A 19,538-nucleotide genomic window follows, 5' to 3' on the forward strand; every position below is an offset into this window, starting at 1 on the left:
CGGGACTGGGAAATATCCCCCAAGTTCGGGAAATCGAGCCGAAGTTGGTCAAAATCACGATGCGCGTAAGGCGGTCTCGGCTACTCTTTCAGTCTTAAAGTGAAGTGGTGCTATATTTTGGCCCAGAAGCTCGAAAGTGAGCGTTCAAAAAGTTTTGCTGTGTCTATTTCACTACAAACCAAGGCCATCAGGAGTTAGCTTAGAGTCCCCGGGACTGGAAAATATCCCCCAAGTTTCGGGAAATCGAGCCGAAGTTGGTCAAAATCACGATGCGCGTAAAGCGGTCTCAGCTACTGTTTCAGTCTTAAAGCGAAGTGGGGCTATATTTCGGCCCAGAAGCTTGAAAGTGAGTGTTGAAAAACTTTTGCTGTGTCATTTTCACTGGAAACCAAGGCCATCAAGTGTTATTTTAGAGTCCTCGGGACTGGGAAATATCCCCCAAGTTCGGGAAATCGAGCCGAAGTTGGTCAAAATCACGATGCGCGTAAGGAGGTCTCGGCTACTCTTTCAGTCTTAAAGTGAAGCGGTGCTATATTTCGGCCCAGAAGCTCGAAAGTGAGCGTTCAAAAAGTTTTGCTGTGTCCATTTCACTGAAAACTAAGGCCATCAGGAGTTAGTTTAGAGTCTCCGGGACTGGAAAATATCCCCCAAGCTCCGGCAAATCAAGCAATAGGGGCTCAAAATCACGATGCGCGTAGGGCAGTCCTGGCTACTCTGTTAACTTAAAGAAAAACGCGGCTGTATTTCGCTTTAAAAGCTCGCAACCGAGCGCGCGCTCCTTTTACGCGTGTCCATTTCACTTAAAACTAAGGCCATCAGGAGTTAGTTTAGAGTCCCCGGGACTGGGAAATATCCCCCAAAATGCGAAAAATCGAGTCAAAGTTGCTCAAAATCACGATGCGGGTAAGGCAGTCTCGGCTACTCTTTGAGTCTTAAAATGAAGTGGGGCTATATTTCAGCCTAGAAGCTCGACACCGAGCGTGCGCTCTTTTTTCCTGTGACCATTGCACTAGAAACTAAGGCCACCAGGAGATAGTTTAGAGTCCCCGGGACTGGAAACTATTCCCCAAGTTTCGGGAAATCGCGCCATAGCTCCTTAAAATCACGATACGCGTACGGCGGTTTCGTCTACTCTTTTAGTGTTAAAATAAAGTGGGGCTATATTTCGGCCAAGAAGCTCGACACCGAGCGTGCGCTCCTTTTATCTGTGTCCATTTCACTGAAAACTAAGGCCATCTGGAGTTAGTTTAGTGTCCACAAGACTGGAAAATATCTCCCAAGTCCCGGCAAATCAAGCCAAACTTGCTCAAAATCACGATGCGCGTAAGGCGGTCTTGGCTACTCTTTCAGTCTTAAAATAAAGTGGGGCTATAATTCAGTCGAGAAGCTCGAAACCGAGCGTGCGCTCCTTTTACCTCTGTCCATTTCACAAAAACTAAACTAAGGAGTTAGTTTAGAGTCCCCGGGACTGGAAGTTCCGGCAAATTGAGCCAAAGAGGCTCAAAATCACGATGCGCGTAAGGCGGTCTCGGCTACTCTTTCAGTCTTAAAATGAAGTGCGGCTATATATCGGCCTAGAGGCTCGACATTGAGCGTGCGCTCCTTTTACCTGTATGCATTTGACTGAAAACTAAGGCCATCAGGAGTTAGTTTAGGGTGGCCTGGACTGGAAAGTATCGCCCAATTTCCGGCAAATCGAGCTAAAGCTGCTCAAAATCACGATGCGCGTAACACGGTCTCGGCTACTCTTTCAGTCTAAAGATGAAGTCGGGCTATATTTCGGCCTAGAAGCTCGACACCGAGCGTGCACTCCTTTTACCTATGTCCATTTCACTAAAGACTAAGGCCATCGGGAGTTAGTTTAGAGTCCTCGCGACTGGAAAATATCCCCCAAGTTCCGGCAAATCGAGCCAAAGTTGCTTAAAATCACAATGCGCGTAAGGCGATCTCGACTACTCTTTTAGTCTTAAAATAAAGTGGGGGTATATTTCGGTCTAGAAGCTCGACACCGAACGTGCGCTCCTTTTACCTGTGTCCATTTCACAGAGAGCTAAGGCCATCAGGAGTTAGTTTAGAGTTCTCGGGAGTGGAAAATATCCCCAAAGTTTTGGCAAATCGAGCCATATGTCTCAAAATCACAATGCGCGTAAGGCGGTTTCGTCTACTCTTTCAGTCTGAAAATGAAGTGGGGCTATATTTCGGTCTAGAAGCTCGACACCGAGCGTGCAGTCCTTTTACCTGTGTGGATTTCACTGAAAACTAAGGCCATCAGGAGTTAGTGTAGAGTCCCCGGACTGCAAAATATCCCCCAATTTCCGGCAAATCGAGCCAAAGTTGGTTAAAATCACGATGCGCGTTAGGCGGTCTCGCCTACTCTTTCAGTCTTAAAATAAAGTGGCGCTGTATTTCGGCCAAGAAGCTCGACACCGAGCGTGCGCTCTTTTTACCTGTGTCCATTTCACTGAAAACTAAGGCCATTAGGTGTTAGTTTGGAGTCCCTGGGACTGGAAAATATCCCGCAAGTTTCGAGAAGTCAAGCCATAGTGGCTCAAAATCACGATCCGCGTAAGGCGGTTTTGTCTACTTTTTCAGTCTTAAAATGAAGTGGGGCTATATTTCGAACTAGAAGCTCGACACCGAGCGTGCGTTCCTTTTTAGAGTCTCGGGGACTGAAAAATGTCCCCCAAATTTCGTTAAATCGAGCCATGGTTGGTTAAAATCACGATACGCTTAAGGCGGTTTCGTCTATTCTTTCAGTCTTAAAATACAGTGGGGCCATATGTCGGCCTGGAAGCTCGACACTGAGCGTGCGCTCTTTTTACCTGTGTCCATTTCACTGAAAAGTAAGGCCATCAAGAGTTAGTTTGAAGTCCCCTGAACTGGAAAATATCCCCCAAGGTCCGGGAAATCGAAGCAAACTTGCTGAAAATCACGATGCGCGTAAGGCGGTCTTGGCTGCTCTCTGAACTTAAAATAAAGCGGGTCCATATTTCGGCCTAGAAGCTCGACCCCGACCGTGCGCTCATTTTACTTGTGTCGATTCCACTGAAAACTAAGCCCACAACGAGTTAGTTTAGAGTCCCCGGAACTGGAAAATATCCCCCAAGTTCCGGCAAATCTAGCCAAAGTTGCTCAAAATCACCATGCACGTTAGGCGGTCTTTGCTACTCTTTTAACTTAAAATAAAGCGGTGCTATATTTCGGCCTAGAAGCCTGACACCGAGCGTTCGCTCCTTTTAGCTGTGTCCATTTCACTGAAAACTAAGGCCATCAGGAGTTACTTTAGAGTCCGCGGGATTGTAAATGTCCCCCAAGTTCCGGCAAATGGAGCCAAAGTTGCTTAAAATCACGATGCGCGTAAGGCGATCTCGGCTATATTTCGGCCTAGAAGCTCGACACCGAGTGTGCGCTCCTTTTACCTGTGTCCATTTCACTGAAAACTAAGGCCATTAGCAGTTAGTTTAGAGTTTCCGGGGCTCAAAATATCCCCCAAGTTTCGGCAAATCGACCCATAGATGCTTAAAATCACGATACGCGTAGGGCGGTTTGGTCTACTCTTTTAGTCTTAGAATGAAGTGGGACTATATTTTGGCCTAGAAGCTCGACACCGAGCGTGCGCTCCTTTTACCTGTGTCCATTTCACTGAAAACTAAGGCAGTCACGATGTAGTTTAGAGATCCGGGACTGGAAAATATCCCCCAAGTTCCGGCAAATCAAGCCAAAGTGTCTTAAAATCAAGATGCGAGTAAGGCGGACTCGGCTAATCTTTCAGTGTTAAAATGAAGTGGGCCTCTATTTCGGCCTTGAAGCTCGACACTGAGCGTGCGCTCCTTTTACCTGTGTCAATTTCAATGAAAACTAAGGCCATCAGGAGTTATTTTAGAGTCCGCGGGACTGGAGAATATCACCCAAGTTCCGGCAAGTCGAGCCAAAGTGGCCTAAACTCACGATGCGCGTAAAGCGGTCTCGTCTACTCTTTAAGTCTTAAATCGAAGTGGGGGTATATTTTGGCCTAAAAGCTCGACACCGAGCGTGCGCTCCTTTTACCTGTGTCCATTTCACTAAGAACTAAGGCCATCAGGAGTTAGTTTAGAGTCCTCGTAACTGGAAAATATCCCCCAAATTCCAGGAAATTGATTAAAAGTTGCTCAAAATCACGATGCGCGTAAGTCGGTCTCGGCTACTCTTTCAGTCTATAAATATGAATGGTTTAATGTAGTTAACAAATATTCTAACCTTGGGCTAAACGGTACGAGAGAACATGGCTTTTCATGTCTTAAATTCATATATTTGTTTACTGGTTTCGCACAGTGTGCTTAACCGGCTGCTTTCTGTCTTTTCACGCTGTCTTTGGTAAGACTGGGCTTGACTAAATTCTGCTCACAAATTTGAATATTCTGCTTGCCTACAGGACTAAAAGCGCCAAATTTTCGTAGCAGTAAGATTTAAATCAAACATTTAAAAAAGACGACACACCGTTTAAATTTGCAAGACATGTTTCGGATACTCAGTATCCATCTTCAGTTAAAGGATGTTTACAAGTGAGTGACTTTACATAAAGTACCTCACCTCCTATTCCTGGGGAAAGGGCTTGAGGTACTCCCAAAGCGAAAGGGTACAACTCTGCCTAGAGGAATCAGTTGAAAACGCAACAATAACAGGTCATTTTGGATTTGTGTTTGAGGAAAACTCGAGCAGCGAAGTCACATGATTATCGCGACGTCATCGATTTCGAAAAGCTTCGTTTTCAATATGTCTTTCGTCCACACGAAAACGCAGAGCCGGCATTTTCAAGTTCCTATGGTTTAAAGAGCGTTTTCAAAAAGCTGCGTTTTCTTGACGGATTAGTGTGGATGGTAGACCTAACCGTAGAAATAAAGCTGCGTTTTCAAATTTCTTCGGCGTAGCGTGGACGCGGCCTAGGAAAGTAGTAGTTAAAATCCAGAGAATAGAAACATACAGTGAAATACCATTAATCCAGTCACCAATGGGCCACAAAAATCTGACCTGTTACAAAATCAAACTCGTTATGCTTACCTCCGATCATAAGCTGCGATAGTCATACCAGTGTGCACAAAACTGTCAACCAAAGGCAAGCAAGGGTTAACTCGTCTTGCGCTCAGTTTGGCCGCGCGGCCATTTTGAGCACTGTAAGCTATGCAAAGAGATTGTAACTCCCTGAAAGCTCTGTCACCCTAATCTCTCTTTTCTCCCTCATTCCTTCTCAGAATACTGGGTTGTACTTCCAAAAAACAAAATCGCATTGAATAACTGAGACCGTCAATACGCAGATCGAGTCATAAATTTCGTAGCTTCCACGCAACCAGACAAACACAAAACTGACTAAACGAAGTCGAACGATTTTTTTAATACCTGGCCGAATTTGTTTTCGAACACTTTCATGAAAGTTGGAGAATTTTAGCATCTTTTTCAAATTCTTTTTTCTGATCACGCTTTTCGCAACATGATGTACCGGGCTGAGGTTGTCTTCCAATTCACTGCCAATTCACCCGCTAGAAAGAAGTACACTACCAATTCGTTTCTCTTTTTGATTTGGGGATTATATTTCCATGAAATGTTTAAAAGACAGGGTTCTAATATCAAGAGATGAAATATGCATTCGAAAAGCATTCAGTATTATAAAATTTGCAAAATAGTGATAGCATTCTGTTCTTAAAAAGTTATTGACATGCGACAGCCATGATTATGCGTGCTTCTTAGGAAGTCTTGGTGCGTGAACCATCTTACATTTGTGTTGTTTAGTTGCGCATGTGCGCAAATGTTATTTTCCGGTGTCGTACGTGATTGCTGCAGTGTTGAATTGGCAGCAGGCGAATGGCACCTAACCGTTTGGCCCCATCCGGAAGTCGAAAACACTGTCTCTCTGTCGTTCTTTAAGCGTGAATGGGGGTTAAGGTGGCTCAAAACAATTTCCAGGCAGTTAGATTTTGATGGCTCATTATAACCACTCTTTATCACTTGATGCTACAGACATGGTATCAAAAAACTACCCAGACATTGGTGAACACGTTATCATTTTTGTGACACAATAGGTTACCATAGTAACCAAAAATACCCTTAATTACAGCTTTAGGGGCTTATAATTCAAAAACGGAACGGTGAAAATTTTTTTATATTATAAAATTTCAACAAGCATGATAAGACGCAACTTTTGGCAAAGTTTAACAAAAATCTGTACATGAGGTTCAGAGCTCCGTTGAATTTTCAAAACTTGTGATAGAGAGTGGTTATAATGACCCATCAAAATCTAACGGCTGGAAATTGTTTTGAGCCACCTTAATCGACTTCTGGTTGGGGGCTAACCGACTAGGGGCTAATCGATTTGGGGACTAAACGGCCAATAACCCTTCAGCCAGGTGGTAAACCATTACTACGGGTCACCCAAGCGTAATAAACAATAGGATTTTGTATGGAGAACTATGGCCGAAATATAAGAGTTCGTATGAAGATTTTGAGATGACATTGAAATTGATCAATGTATGAGTAATTCCCCGAAAAAAAACTCTAAAATATTTAATGGTGTTACTTCTTATCATCTACGTATACCAACAGCATTTTCGTTTGCGGTCCCTTGCATCACTTGTATTTACAACGAAAGTTGGATTGTTGTTCAGTTTTTTGAGGTGAGTACTTGGAGGAAGGAGTCCCGTGTAAAACAGTGACGGGGCTTCTCAGGGATTCTTTTTTCGTAAAATTGAAAGGGACACTTAATGGAAAATGGAAACTCATTTTCAGGGCTTGTAGGTTTCAACGGTTACTTTTGAGGGCTTCTTTTTTTAACAACGCACGCCACCATTTGGAATCTTAATTTGCAGTAATAATTCATTACCGATAGTTACTCAACAGTAAATAAGTTGATTTATTTCACATTCAAAGAAGATACCAGTGATATTGATTTTTTACAAATCTTCACATATGTATCCACGTGGTTCTCTTAGCATTTGAGCCTTATATTTACGATCACATCTGACATTATTAAAGCGCCCGTATCTACTTAGATAGTAAGAATTGATTTCAGCACAATCTTCAGAAGCGGTGTTAGAGGGCTCGGCATACTGCCAGCGGCTGTCAGATGTGGCCACAGTCACACCAGGCCCTCCAGCCTCGATCCATTTCCACTTTCCACTTTCTTTACGTAGTCCAATGTAATAGTGAGTGTAACTTCCGGTCTCCTTGGCTTTTTCTGTGAGGAAGCCTTTCACTGTGTTCCACTCCTTGGTAGTTTCCATGGTTACCAGGTGAGCCATCATGCCACGGCACGAGTCCTGGGCCTCGTCCCATGTAACGTCGACGTCATGGAAAGTATAGCAGCCTTTCCTTGTCATGCTGCTACTTGAACCTTCTGCAAGTGAAATATTTAACCACGTAGACATATTAGAAACAACAAAAAATCAGGTATTTAGCGCACGCAGACTGGGTTCTGCGCGCGAGCTCGATCGTATAGGTCCGCAATGCGTACATGCCAAAAAATTAGAAGCTGAGAAACCTGGCACTGTACAAATAACAATAGAATAATACTGGTAATAATAAATAATAAAAGTTTATTAGCATTCCACTGAGCGTGGATCGTCTATGCTATACAAAAACGCGAAGAACGAGAAAGCGCCTTTGGAAAGGGCTTGATCTCGTAAACCGCAAACCGCAAATACCGTGGACGCTTGCACAGTGCGAAATTAAACCAAACAATCGCGCACGAAGGCCCTACGAAGGAGGTCTCTCTGTTTATGACGTGACGCTAACTTGCTCTTGACCCTCTGGAATTCTCCGGCCATGATTTATGTAACATGCGAGCGATGTTCAGAGCTAGTCACGGGCTTACACCGACCAGGCTCAAACCCGAGACAGCTCGATCTGAAGTTCAAAGCGTTGCTCATTTCACAAATCAGTAAAGTGAAATGAGAAACTCTCAACCATTTAATCAGTAGAGACAAAATAAGAAAGAACATTATAATGAACTCTAATATGTCCAGGATTGAACGCTAATGAGATTCAAACTCCTTATGATAAGCAGCACAAGGTATCCCCATTGGTAAAAAGTCACCAAAACAAACACAATTCTGTCAAATATGAAGTAATATGAAAATGTCAAATAACCCTGCTAAATATCAAGTGCTAATTGAACAATATTTGCATTCAATCCTGGACATAAGTGAATTTATTATCCAACTGCAGCGAATACCGTCCAAATAACAGTACAAATATACAGCGATATTGTACAGTTATTTGTACAGTAGAAAACCTGTTTGCAGTACAGGTGTGCGCGCGCACGCGAAAATGTCACACTCTCCCTCTTTCATTGATAAATTTATTGACTGCAGCAATTGGATAATAATTCTCTTATTAGATGTTTTGATTTGTAGTATCGCTTTATATTTTTATTCGTTGTTTGTATTTTGACTCGCCCTACGGGCTCGTCAAAATACGGCACAACTCGTAAAAATATACCGCGATACTACACACCAAAACATCTAATAAGATATATGAACTTGAATAGAATCACTGAATTCAAAGCGCTAATCGTTATTTCTTCATTTGTAGGCCACTTAGTCCCTCATAAGTAGCTCTTGTCCTTAACTCCTTTCTGGTTCCCCACCTGTACCGAAAGTTAACTAATTTTGTAAATATGTGGCCAACTAGAAAACCGAATGATTTACTTGACCCCCATACTCTAACGTTAATATTTATCAACCGAAAAGGTATACTGAAAACATAAAAAAGCTGCAATTTTTGATTGCCTAAAAGGCAATGTTTGTAGTCCTTTTAAAAATTATTTTAATTTTTTAACCCACGATTTTAATACGAGGAACAGCGGGACCACCATTGCTCTGCCGAAAGTGAAACTTGACTTTGCTCGAAAACGTTTTTACTTTTTAGGCGCTTCAGCTTTTAATTCTTTACCTTTTAAAAATCAAGCAAATTAGCAGTAGGGTACTCTTTAGGGAGTCTTTAGATCAGTTTATGTATAGTGTAGTTAATAATTTACGAAGTCATTCTTAACTTATTTTAGCTTTTATCCTTACATTATGTTATTTAGACAGGACCCCTTTGATAACAGTGCTGTTGCACTGAAGGGCTACCTGTATAAATATGCGTTGTTATTATTATTATTATTATTATTATTATTATTATTATTATTATTATTATTAATGGTAATAGGACTGAGTGGAGTCCAATTCGGTCTGTAATCATACGAGTGATTAACAAAATCGGACGACCGCGAAGCGGAAGTCCGATTTGTTAATCACGAGTATGATTACAGACTGAATTGGACGACACGATGTCTTGTTACCAATTAATCAAAACTCTGACAAAATTCGAGAAACGAACAAACCATCGATTGATCACTGAACGATTAAACGTCGTTATGAATGCCGAAAAACACAACAGTTTACTCAACAAAGTGCACCGCAACAGCGCGCGCAAAATGACGCGTACTGTCCAATTACAAGCATGACGTGTACACTGTCCAATTAATGCTCAAATCGGGCTGCTGATAGCCAATCACGTTCGAGAATTTTGTTATAGTTTTGATTATTATTATTATTATTATTATTGAAATGTAACCTGTGAGGATGTAAGAAATGTTATGTTCTGTTATTTTGTATTGTGTTGTGTTGTGTTATCTTATGTTCTCACAAAGTAATAAAGAGCAATGAGAAATTCCAAACCTTTTGATTGATGCGAAATAAGAAAGAGGATCATGATGAACTTGAATACAACCACTGACTTCATTTTCAGCCTGAAGAAAAAATACAAACTAGAAACATTAAAATGGTTGCATCTAAATCAACAATAAAATTTTCTTTTAACTAGAAATTTTCAATCTCCATCATGTTCAGCAGAAACTCTCAAGTCATTAACAGTCAATTCGGCAGTCTTTAAACTTGAACTTTGAGGGCAACTGCGAGATAAGTCCCTAAACAGTAGTTTTTATGAGCAGTACAGTGGTTTTACACGAGCAACATCAATCCTGGTATATTTCTCAGCCGTTCAATTTGAAATACGAAGCAAAATTACGAAAATTCTGCAGATTTCGGTGAACTCGTGTTACGAGGGCTAATATTGATTATTATTTATATTTTGAACTGAATGATGCCTTTGCATTTCCAATGGAGCAAATTCTCAAAATGAGATTATCAATAATCAGAGTTGACTGGGAGATCTGCTGTTGGCCAGCGGATGATCGCTGCGGGCATGCGTAGTTGTGCCATTGCTATGCAGTTTCGCCCTCGTGGTTTTGCTCTGCCTTGCTTTGTCGCTTTGCCTTTGGTTTGCTCCATCCCACCGGCCTCTTGGTTCATGGTGGGCCCTTGAGTCTAGGTAAGTATACTTATTCTCCACTGGGAATTCAGTGTGACAGGTGCCGGGGGGATGTGACCCGTGGGAGGTTGTCATGGTTACCCCCCTTTATTTGCGTTTTGCCCACACTTGCTCATTGCCTGCTTTTCCGTCAATTGGCAGCTACCCTCCATTTCGAATATTGCTTATCGACAAGTTAACCAACAGAAACAATACATAGGTAATTACAAGCCGATCCTTAAGTAAAATACAAATTCACGTTTGTTTTGGAAGCTCTGCCCTGGGCGTCGCCTTCCTCATTCCGCGGTTGAATTCGAAATCAAAACACTATAACGTATAAGATTATAACTTACTCTGGAAGAATTGATGTTCAAAATTGAGTCAAAGTTTGATCAAAGGACAAAGTCTTCTGAAGAAATATTCCAACGGTCTCCAACCTTAGACGGACAATGGTAAGGGCTTCGAGATAAGGGCTTCTTATGTCTTAGGCTCTTGACTTGTTTACTGCAGGTGGGGCTTTTGTTGACTGGTTTTGCACGCTTTGTCGGGTTTCTGTGATTAGGACATTATTAGGCCTGAATCAGAATTCTGCTGACAAATTGGCACATTCTGCCGGCTGGTAGTGCTTGTAAAATGGTGTAATCCCAGGTTGTAGTGAACAGGGGGAGAGGCTGATAGTCCTTTATGAAAACTACGTGAAAAGGAATGGTTTAATGTCGTAAACAAGTCTGCTAACCTTACGCTAAACGATATAAGAAAACATGGTTTTTCATGTCTTAAGTACATATATTTGTTAACTGGTTTTGCACAGTGTGCTTAACCTGCTGGTTTCTGTCTTTTCACGCTGTCTGAGGTAAGACTAGGGTTGAATAAATTCTGCTCACAAATTAGAATATTCTGCTTGCCTGCGGAACTAAAATTGGTCTATTCCTGGGAAAAGGGGGTGAGGTACTCACAAAGCGAAAGGGTACGACTTTGCCCAGAAGAATCAGTTGAAAACGCAACAATCACAGGTCATTCTGGATTTGTGTTTGAGGAAAACTCGGGCAACAAAGTCACATAATTATCGTCACGTCATCGATTTCTTAAAGCTCCGTTTTTAAAATGTTTTCCATTCACACGAAAACGCAAAGCCGGCGTTTTCAAATTCCTACGGTTTGAAGAGCGTTTTCAAAAAGCTCTGTTTTCGTGACGGATTAGTGTGGACTGTGGGCCTAACCTTAGAAATAAAGCTGCGTTTTCAAATTTCTCCGGCGTACCGTGGACGCAGCCTAGGAAGTCTAAGAAAGGAGTGGTTAAAATCCAGAGAATAGAAACAGACAGTGAAATCCCGTTAATCCAGTGAACAATGGGCCACAAAAATCTGGCCGCAATATTAACGGAGTGACGCGGGGTGGCCGTATTCAAAGGGGTTCTTTAAATAAGATGATGACCGACTGAGTTTTTGTTCGGACCAGAATACAGTGGGGTGGCCGTAAAGCGAGTTTCCACTGGGCAAGTGATCATATAATATATTTTTCTTCAAATGTGTTAATATATTTTCATTTCTAGCCCACATATGGAACGGGAAATCAAACACGATTTAAGAGTGACTATTTTAACGTTAAGAAAATTGAAATTTGTCATTTATTACTAAGTGAATGCATTTTTAAAGAGTTTAAAATGCTTATATAAACGGTTTGTCCACTTAACAAATTACGTGCTTCAGTAGCTCGTCTTGCCTAATACTGGAAAAATTCTGCCGGCAGAATTTTGCTCACTCCCGGAAATTTTTACGGCACTCTTCTTGAAACATTTTACTAGCTAGATACACAAACATTAGAGAAGGCCTTCATATTACCCATGTTAACTAAAGCTTCTCAAGAGGTGATTGATCATAGAAATGAAAAAAAAATTTCTGAGAATTATACCTTGATGCCGACCGAGTGCACCAACCATGCACTCACTATCTACCACAAAAATGCCGGTTAAAATCTACACGCCATTTCAGACAGAAACAGCTTAAAACCCTAATCTTTGGCTTCTGAGAGTACCTGACCCCCTTTCCACGGTAATAGACTATTTGTAGTCCTGTTGGAAAGCATAATATTCCAATCTGTGAACAGAATTTATTCAACCCTAGCCTTGCCCAGACAGCACAAAAAGACAGAAACCTGGTAAGCATACTCTGCAAACCCGTAAACAGTATGTCATCAGAAAACAATTTTATGAACTCAAGACATAAAAAGACATGATTTTGTTAGTACGTTATAGTCTTTTTCTAATCATAAATCAGGTGACAAAGCGTTGAATCTTCTCGTCAAGTAAGTCAAAATCTCAATTACAAGAATACCTATAGGAAATGTACCAAGGTTTCTCTCCAATAGAGGAAAACCTAGTGCTGGTTATGAAACAGCTTGTTTTGCGAAGTTCTCTTTGTACTTGTTGTCGTAGATTGCTTAAGCTCTCGATCAACGACGTTAAGGTCTTGTTAATACAAATTCATTTAACATGGATCCATCCTTAGTGTAGTTAGGCTCCTTAACAGTCGTTGATATTAACACTGTTTACCGGAGTAACTATGCATGCCTGGTGAACTCCGGGATTTGGACAACTGGCAAAAACACTTTAATTGGGACTCGCAGCCACCTCGATTATGTCTGGTAATGTCTTATTTCTAACTTTATCATAATCAGGTTGAAGATGAAGTCGATGATTCTCTTCAAGTTCATTATGGTGCCCTTCGTTATCTTGCATCTATCAAAAGGTTGGGATTTCCTAGTTGCTCTTAGAACAATGATTTGAGATGGTAACCCATAGCTTTAGATATGGTATACCCACAGCATAGGCATTTTTAGAACCTCTTATTTGTCGATGTATTCGTATAGAGCGGTTTTTAATTAAGTGCCGGAAACAATCAGGCAATCAGTTTGGTCTTACTACGGTTTGAGATTGGCTGAGTAGTCTGATTAGTAAGTAGTTGGTTTGGTTTTGGTTTTACAACACTCAATTGAAATCCTTGCTAATGGAAGAGTTATGACCCTATTAAATCAGTTGAAATTTGGAGTGTAAAATTAAATCGATACTTGTATTTTTCACGATCTCTGTCCTTGTTGCGCCGGTTTAGAAGAGAGTTCCAGCCCCTGAGTATATTGATAATTTGCAAATCGTGAACTGACCATCCATGTAAGATTTTGGTCCAACAAAATCTATTTGAAACAAATATTATTAAAAAGGAAGGCTATTACTGGAACACGATTATCATTTGAAGTTGATAAATGTAAATGGTTAAATATTTCAGCCGCGGAAGGTTCAAGTAGCAGCAGCACAAGGAAAGGCTGCTACACTTTCCATGACGTCGACAGTTCATGGAAAGGGGCCCGTGACCCGTGTCGAAACAGGGGAGCTCATTTGGTTACCATGGAAACAACCAAGGAGTGGAACACAGTGAAGGGCTTCCTCACAGAAAAAGCGAAGGAGACCGGAAGTTACACTCACTATTACATTGGACTCCGTAGAGAAAATGGAACGTGGAAATGGATCGAGGCTGGAGGGCCTCGTGTCACTGTGGCCACATCTGACAGCCGCTGGCAGACAGGCGAGCCCTCTAACACCGCTTCCGAAGATTGTGCTGAAATCAATTCTTACTATCTAAGTAGATACGGGCGCTTTAATAATGTCAGATGTGATCGTAAATATAAGGCTCAAATGCTAAGAGAACCACGTGGATACATATGTGAAGATTTGTAAAGAATCAATACCACTGGTATCTTCTTTGAATGTGAAATAAATCAACGGATTTACTGTTGGGTAACTATTGGTAATGAATTATTATTGTAAATTAAGATTCCAAATGACGGTATGAGTTGAAAAAAAAAGAAGCCCTCAAAACCAAACGTTAGACCCTTCAAGCCTGATGTCGCTGTGGCCACAGATGACAGCCACTGGCAGAGCGCTCAGCCTTCTGGCGACCCCGACGAAGATTGAGCTGAAATTAATTCTTACTATCTAAGAAAATAAGGGCGCTTTAATAAAGTCGAGTGCACTTTTAAATATAAGGCTACAGGTGACACAGAACCACTTGGATACATACGTGAAGATTTGTAAAGAATCAATATCTTTGTCATCTTCCTTGAATGTGAAATAAATCAACGGATTTACTGTTGAATAACTATCCGTAATGAATTTTTATTGAAAATTAAGATTCCAAATTATGGCGTGCGCGGTAATAAAAGAATTAAGTTCGAGGAAAGTCCTAAAAAGCAGCCTTTAAAAAACCCTTTAAAAAAGTTTCTGGTCCCCCTTTGTGTCACCTTCAATTTTACAAACAAGAGAATCCTCTAGAATCCCTGTCACTATTTTACAAGACCTCAAAAAACTGGACAACAGGCAAAAAAATGTCATCGTAAACTATGTCTACAAGACTTTACTGAATGATTTTCTGGTCTTGAAATGAATCTTATAACGTCTAATTACCTCGAGTGAAAATCTCAGAGAAATCGCTCCATTTGATTTTCAGAAACATTGGCTTGAAGATCATCTGGTGTGGGTTCTAATTTTGCTTTTTATCCAAACCTGCCCCTACAATTGTTAATGGGGTATGACGTCATAACGTTGCTATGGTAACTCAAAGTTGGTAAAACACACCTCATTTGAATCTTTCATCTTTCTTCAGTTCACCAATAACGTTCGATATTCTGTTGGATTGATAATGGTGGTGCTCTGGTCGCCCAAAGTTGAACAGTATCGTTACTCAAAAATCCGATCGTGCCACCTAAAGGACGTTCGCGCGAAAATGTTCCAGTCGATTGTTTTTTCTTTGAAGTTTTACTGCCGTCAGATGTTGAGTTACTTGTGTCAGAAATGCAAAAAAATTGGGGGTCACCGACTTCGTTTCAGAGAAAGAAAACTACCCTGATAGAAACTACCCTGATTTTGAAAAATTGGCGCACGTAATTCAGCATGGTCTACAGGGGTTTATAGTTAACAATTATTCACCGAAGTGGAGGTAAATATCCATCACTTTCACCGACACTGAGGTGAATAATTGTTTTAGTGTAGACCACACAAGCTGAATAATTAGCGCACCAAAACTTTATTTTATGTGTGACAGGCGGTCGGAAATTTTAAAATCTCTCGCGCCGGCTGCTCAGAGGTGAATAGTACTTGCTTATCACCTTGGAGTTAACCAATCAGAGCGCGCGAAAAGCACTATTCACTTGTGTGGTATATACTAATTAAAAATATCGAAGGTGAGTCAACGGAGGCAAACGATCTTAGTCAGTATAAGTGGGTCTGTTGTGTAAATAATTCCATGTTACCAATGTTACCAACGTTTTCACAAAACTTAATCCTTCAAGAGGCATTTGAAACCGTCGCGCAGATAAACGAACAGCTATAAAGAACGGAATTCGATGGTGCATTTTGCAAACAATTCAAACTTTTGTACATAGATTTTCTCATTTTTTCACTAAACGTAGAAAATCGGTATGTAAAGATAATGATCCATCAAAAGAAAAATAGGAACCATCGAACGTCCAAGATCGTTAAATTCAGGCAAAGTTATAGCACTGGCCATCTGCCCTATCATTGTTCATTTTCGAAGAAAAATATTTCAACGCTCGGTTTCGAGCTTCTAGGCCGAAATATAGCCCCACGTTATTTTATTTTAAGACTGATAGAGTAGCCGAGACCGCCTTACGCGCATCGTGATTTTGACCAACTTTGGCTCGATTTCCCGGAACTTGGGGGATATTTTCCAGTCCCAGGGACTCTAAACTAACTCCTGATGACCTTAATTTTCAGTCAAATAAACAGAGGAAAAATATTTGAACGCTCAGTTTCCAGCTTCTAGGCCGCAATATAGCCCCACTTCATTTTAAGACTGATAGAGTAGCCGAGGCCGCCTTACGCGCTTCATGATTTTGACCAATTTTGCCTCCATTTGCCAGAACGTGGGGAATATTTTCCAGTCCCAGGGACTCTAAACTAACTGGTGATGGCCTTGGTTTTCAGTGAAATAGACAGAGGAAAAATATTTGAACGCTCAGTTTCGAGCTCCTAGCCCGAAATATAGCCCCACTTCATTTTAAGACTGATAGAGTAGCCGAGACCGCTTTCGCGCATCGTGATTTTGACCAACTTTCGCTCTATTTGCCGCACCTTGGGGGATATTTTCCTGTCCCAGGGACTCTAAAGTAACTCGTGGTGGCCTTGGTTTTCAGTGAAATGGACAGAGGAAAAATATTTGAACGCTAGGTTTCGAGCTTCTAGGCCGAAATATAGCCCCACTTCATTTTAACACTAATAGAGTGGCCGAAACCGCCTTTCGAGTATAGTGATTTTGACCAACTTTGGCTCGATTTGCCGGAGCTTGGGGGATATTTTCCAGTCCTAGGGACTCTAAACTAACCGGTGATGGCCTTGTTTTTCAGTGAAACGGACAGAGGAAAAATATTTGAAGGCTCGGTTTCGTTCTAAGCCGAAATATAGCCCCACTTCATTTTAAAAATTATACAGTAGCCGAGACCGCCTTACGCGCATCGTGATTTTGACCCACTTTGGCTTGATTTGCCGGAACTTGCGGGATATTTTCCAGTCCCGGGGACTCTAAACTAACCGGTGATGGTCTTGGTTTTCAGTGAAATGGACACACGAAAAATATTTAAACGCTCGGTTTCGAGCTTCTAGGCCGAAATATAGCCCCACTTCATTTCAAGACTGATAGAGTAGCCAAGACCGCCTTACGCGCATCGTGATTTTGACCAACTTTGGCTCGATTTGCCGGAACGTCGGAAATATTTTCCAGTCCCAGGGACTCTAAACTAACTGGTGATGGCCTTGGATTTCAGCGAAATGGACACAGGAAAAATATTTAAACACTCGGTTTCGAGCTTCTAGGCCGAAATATAGCCCCACTTCATTTTAAGACTGACAGAGTAACCGAGACCGGCTTACGCGCACTGTGATTTTGACCAGCTTTGGCTCGAGTTGCCGGAGCTTGAGGGATATTTTCCAAGTCCCAGGGACTCTAAACTAACTGGTGATGCCCTTGCTTTTAAGTGAAAGGGACACAGAAAAAATATTTGAACGTTTGGTTTCGTGTTTCTAGGCCGAAATATAGCCCCACTTCATTTTAAGACTGATAGAGTATCCGAGACCGCCTTAGGCGCATCGTGATTTTGATCAACCTTAGCTCGAGTTGCCGGAACTTGGGGGATATTTTCCAGTCCCAGGGACTCTAAACTAACCGGTGGTTACCTTGATTTTATGTGAAGTGGACGGAGGAAACATATTTGAACGCTCGGTTTTAAGCTTTTAGGCGGAAATATAGCCCCACTTCATTTTAAGACTGATAGAGGAGCCGAGACCGCCTTACGCGCATCGTGATTTTGACCAACTTTGGCTCGATTTGCCGGAACTTGGGGGATATTTTCCAGTCCCAGGGACTCTAAACTAACTGGTCATGGTCTTGGTTTTCAGTGAAATAGACAAACGAAAAATATTTGAACGCTCGGTTTTGAGCTTCTAGGCCGAAATATAGCCCCACTTCATTTTAAGACTGATAGAGTAGCCGAGACCGCCTTACGCGCATCGGGATTTTGACCAACTTTGGCTCGATTTTCCTGAACTTGAGGGATATTTTCCAGTCCCAGGGACTCTAAACTAGCTGGTGATGGCCTTGGTTTTCAGTGAAATAGACAGAGGAAAAATATTTGGACGCTCGGTTTCGAGCTTCTAGGCCGAAATATAGGCCCACTTCATTTTAACACTAATAGAGTGGCCGAAACCGCCTTTCGAGTATAGTGATTTTGACCAACTTTGGCTCGATTTGCCGGAACTTGGGGGATATTTTGCAGTCCCAGGGACTCTAAGCTAACCGGTGATGGCCTTGTTTTTCAGTGAAACGGACAGAGGAAAAATATTTGAACGCTCGGTTTCGAGCTTCTAATCCGAACTATAGCCCCACTTCATTTTAAAACTTATAGAGTACCCGGGACCGCCTTACACGCATCGTGATTTTGACCAACTTTGGCTTGATTTGCCGGAACTTCCGGGATATTTTCCAGTCCCGGGGACTCTAAACTAACTGGTGATGGTCTTGGTTTTCAGTGAAATGGACACACGAAAAATATTTAAACTCTCGGTTTCGAGCTTCTAGGTCGAAATATAGCCCCACTTCATTTCAAGACTGATAGAGTAGCCAAGACCGCCTTACGCGCATCGTGATTTTGACCAACTTTGGCTCGACTTGCCGGAACTTGGGGGATATTTTCCAGTCCCAGGGACTCTAAACTAACTGGTGATGGCCTTGGTTTTCAGCGAAATGGACACAGGAAAAATATTTGAACGCTCGGTTTCGAGCTTCTTGGCCGAAATATAGCCCCACTTCATTTTAAGACTGATAGAGTAGCCGAGACCGCCTTACGCGCATCGTGATTTTGACCAACTTTGGCTCGAGTTACCGGAACGGGGGATATTTTCCAGTCACAGGCACTCTAAAATAACTGCTACGGCCTTGCTTTTCAGTGAAATGGACAGAGGAAAAATATTTGAATGCTTGGTTTCGTGTTTCTAGGTTAAAATGTAGCCCCACTTCATTTTAAGACTAATAGAGGAGCCGAGACCGCCTTAGGCGCATCGTGATTTTGACCAACCTTAGCTCGAGTCGCCGGAACTTGGAGGATATTTTCCAGTCCTAGGGACTTTAAACTAACCGGTGATGGCCTTGGTTTTCAGCGAAATCGACAGAGCAAAAATATTTGAACGCTCGGTTTTAAGCTTTTAGGCGGAAATATAGCCCCACTTCATTTTAAGACTGACAGAGTAACCGAGACCGGCTTACGCGCACTGTGATTTTGACCAGCTTTGGCTCGATTTGCCGGAACTTGGGGGATATTTTCAGTTCCAGGGACTCTAAACTAACTGGTGGTTACCTTGACTTTATGTGAAGTGGACGGAGGAAACATATTTGAACGCTCGGTTTTAAGCTTTTAGGCGGAAATATAGCCTCACTTCATTTTAAGACTGATAGAGTAGCCGAGACCGCCTTACGCGCATCGTGATTTTGACCAACTTTGGCTCGAGTTACCGGAACGGGGGATATTTTCCAGTCACAGGCACTCTAAAATAACTGCTACGGCCTTGCTTTTCAGTGAAATGGACAGAGGAAAAATATTTGAATGCTTGGTTTCGTGTTTCTAGGTTAAAATGTAGTCCCACTTCATTTTAAGACTAAT

The 19,538-nt window shown here is 41.8% G+C and overlaps 2 protein-coding genes across 2 annotated transcripts; one reads left to right on the forward strand and one right to left on the reverse strand.

Moving 5' to 3' along the window:
• Positions 1-6,862: 6,862 nt before the first annotated feature.
• Positions 6,863-10,855, reverse strand: LOC149113615 (E-selectin-like). The gene is made up of 3 exons (XM_089286164.1): positions 10,674-10,855; positions 9,690-9,760; positions 6,863-7,363 (listed from the first exon to the last, which is right to left on the reverse strand). The coding sequence occupies exons 2-3, from the start codon at positions 9,751-9,753 to the stop codon at positions 6,921-6,923; spliced, it is 507 nt and encodes a 168-aa protein (XP_089142290.1). The 5' UTR covers positions 9,754-9,760; positions 10,674-10,855; the 3' UTR covers positions 6,863-6,920.
• A 1,806-nt stretch (positions 10,856-12,661) lies between these two features.
• On the forward strand, positions 12,662-14,180 carry LOC149113616 (L-selectin-like). The gene is made up of 3 exons (XM_089287364.1): positions 12,662-12,703; positions 12,996-13,066; positions 13,536-14,180. Exons 1-3 carry the CDS (start codon positions 12,662-12,664, stop codon positions 14,047-14,049), a joined length of 627 nt encoding a protein of 208 aa, XP_089143490.1. The 3' UTR covers positions 14,050-14,180.
• Positions 14,181-19,538: the final 5,358 nt, after the last annotated feature.

This window comes from Orbicella faveolata, unplaced genomic scaffold (genome assembly GCF_042242905.1).
Source record: "Orbicella faveolata isolate gen_17 unplaced genomic scaffold, um_ofav_v1 contig_14, whole genome shotgun sequence".
Classification (NCBI taxonomy): Eukaryota; Metazoa; Cnidaria; class Anthozoa; order Scleractinia; family Merulinidae; genus Orbicella; species Orbicella faveolata.